Source organism: Fragaria vesca, linkage group LG2 (assembly GCF_000184155.1).
Source record: "Fragaria vesca subsp. vesca linkage group LG2, FraVesHawaii_1.0, whole genome shotgun sequence".
NCBI classification, from domain to species: Eukaryota; Viridiplantae; Streptophyta; class Magnoliopsida; order Rosales; family Rosaceae; genus Fragaria; species Fragaria vesca.
In genome coordinates this window covers 15,837,482-15,840,127 of record NC_020492.1, presented here as the reverse complement: position 1 = coordinate 15,840,127, position 2,646 = coordinate 15,837,482, and the positions used below count along the sequence as shown (strand labels likewise).

At 42.4% G+C, this 2,646-nt stretch overlaps 1 protein-coding gene across 1 annotated transcript; it reads right to left on the bottom strand.

Moving 5' to 3' along the window:
* Positions 1–1,220, bottom strand: LOC101303878. Its single transcript, XM_004292520.1, has 3 exons — positions 524–1,220; positions 220–399; positions 1–41 (listed from the first exon to the last, which is right to left on the bottom strand). The coding sequence occupies exons 1-3, from the start codon at positions 1,218–1,220 to the stop codon at positions 1–3; spliced, it is 918 nt and encodes a 305-aa protein (XP_004292568.1).
* Between the last annotated feature and the right edge of the window lie 1,426 nt (positions 1,221–2,646).

Sequence of the window (2,646 nt, the reverse complement as noted above, 5' to 3'; positions counted from 1 at the left end):
CTACATTTTCCCTGCAAAAGCGTCTTCCCCGTCGCGAGATCCTTCACACAAAAATGATTTAGATAGATTAGTACACAACAATTGTTGTCTTTAGTAAATCGGTGAGCAAATAATTTTCGAAGGTAGAAGAGGCATTTGGGCAATGAAGAATATTATGTAGTTTAAAGGAAGAGGAAGGAGTAGAGAAAGTAGAAGAACCAAAGTGTTTTATAGGCAAACCTGAACCATCAACTACTCCACCAACACTGTCAGAACCATTGTATGCTTGAGGATTTTCCAGGTTTCCCACATCTGTAGTGATATGAGAGTTGGCACTAGTGTCTAGCAGCCAAGTGCTATTGTCAAAGTGATCAGTGAGTTGAGCAGCCATAGCAGAGAGACGTTTTGTAGGAACACGTCCTTCAAATGCCAAGTTCATGCGGTTATAGCAGTCTAAGGTAGAATGTCCTCCCTTACTACAAATATGACATTAATTGAATCCGATTCATGGAGGAGCTAGAGGATGGCATGCCAGTTGAAGGACCTGGACCAAGAATTGAGGGTGTGAGAGGAACACCACGTCCACCATTAAAGGAGGAAGATGGATTGCGAGCAAAGGATGCACCACCTCGGGTAGACATGCCACGTCCCCCACTTGAATAGGTTCCTCGACCACAGCCACCACCACGTGATCGGGAAGCATGAAGGGTTGTAGCTCTAGTATCAACTCCAAGAACATTTTGATTTTGCAGCCTGTGTTCGGCACTTAACAACAAGGCCTCCAGAGCATCATATGTAATAGGAGTATCTCTGGCTTGTGCAGAATTGACAGTAGTCTCATAAACAGAACCAACATTATTCATTATAATCGAAACCAAATCAGTTTCAGAGACAGGATTACCAGCAAGTGCAAGGTTGTCAGCAACACCATTAATTTTATCCAAGAAATCTGAGATAGAGAGATCACCACGCATAGTGCGGAGAAGTTCGCTTCGAAGTTGAAGGATGCGATTTTGGCATTGAGAAGCATAACGCTTCTCAAGAGCCTTCCATGTGGCTGCTGAAGAAGTAGAGCGAGAGACGGTAGCGAGGACTGAAGGGGTTAGGGATCCATTGATCCAACTCAACACCGTCTGATCTTGAAGTATCCAAGCTTCATATTCCCGGTTGATCTCATCAGTGATCTTCCCTTCTTTGTCCTTGAGGAAACACTCAGGAGTCAGGACATTTGTTCGTTCCATCAACGAACGACATCAAGTTGCGACTACGCAACGTAGGAATGATCTGAGCAAGCCAAAGGGAGTAGTTGGTGCGATCCAACTTGATTGAAAGTAAGTTGGTAACAGTTGGGATAGAATTGGTGTTGGAGGAAGAGCCCATTGTAGAAGCAAAGGAAGCAAGAGAAAAAAAATGGGATCGTTTGTAGAGTCGTTAGACTGAAGGCTCTGAAACCATAAAGGAGAATGAATTGTAATGGGATTGCGCACTCAAACAGAGTTTGCATGGCTTTATATATACTCTCATCAGTGTACAAATATGGATACAAATCAATAACGTTAGTGCTCTTTAAAGTCAGAGCCTAAACATATGCACATTAATCAAGCTAATGAGAAAATAAACAAGAGATCTGGAAGTAATTCATGGGTGGTTAATTGCAGATTGATCAATGGCCTTCATGACTGAATCCTTGATTGAGGAAGAGTGATTACATTCCTTAACATGATCTTGAAAATCTATGCTGCCAGCATGAGGTATGAAGCCCCCTTGTCCCTTTGTTATAAAGCAACACAAACTTTGTTGCTGCTAGATGGACATCTGCTATGCATGCAGCTCTTGCAAAATTGGAGAAACTAACTCCTCAATGATCAAAACTTGGCTAGTAGGTTGGCCCAGTATTCTTTCCCTCTCAAACTGTGACCATCATGCATTTATACAATGTTTCCAAGTCTCCACCGATTTATGACACATGAGGTATGCCAAGGAATATGGTACTGGTGCCTCCTCGAGTAGAAGTCTGCCATGCCTTCACCATAATTTCAGTTTCGGTGCACCATCCTCTTTTGCTAAAGCATATGTCTTGATTCACTTCATGGACTTTCATCACGTGCCATAGTAATTGGCAGAATCAATGGAAACTTGAAACCAACTGAAGACCACAAAGCTGGGTCTTGAAGTACAAGAATGAGGTCTTGTCATCTTTGAGCAAACAAAGCATTCAAGGCCACAGATATTGGCCAAGCAATCCATAACTGCTGTTGCATGTGTCTGATTCTGGGCTTCTTCTTTCTGTTGAACTGAAGTTTGAAGCCCAACCTGTGCCTTTATGAAGCAACACAAACTTTGTAGCCCCCCAGCATGGTAAAAGAGAGTTGGGGTGATCTCCAATTTACCTTACATAATGTTAATGTCATGATCTGTTTACGGCAGACGAGGTAGACATCGGTATGACCATGCAGAATAAATTGCCAAGCCTACTGGTAACGATCAAAAACCTCTTGTTCTTTATGAAGAACACATGATAGGCATTGTAGGCTGTGCATAGGGACTAAGTACTCCTGGCGTGACTTTCTTCTTGAAATAGGATGCCACAGATATTAGCATTGTTAATACATCATATTTCAGGGATAGAACATCGGTTCTACTTGCCTAAAAAGACACATATTGTCA

Coding starts and splice junctions, on each gene's coding strand:
- LOC101303878 (XM_004292520.1), bottom strand. CDS start 1,220: ATGGAACGAACAAATGTCCTGACTCCTGAGTGTTTCCTCAAGGACAAA. Junction 400..523: donor ACCCTCAATTCTTGGTCCAG/GTCCTTCAACTG, acceptor TGGCATTTGAAG/GACGTGTTCCTACAAAACGT. Junction 42..219: donor TGGAGTAGTTGATGGTTCAG/GTTTGCCTATAA, acceptor TTTTGTGTGAAG/GATCTCGCGACGGGGAAGAC.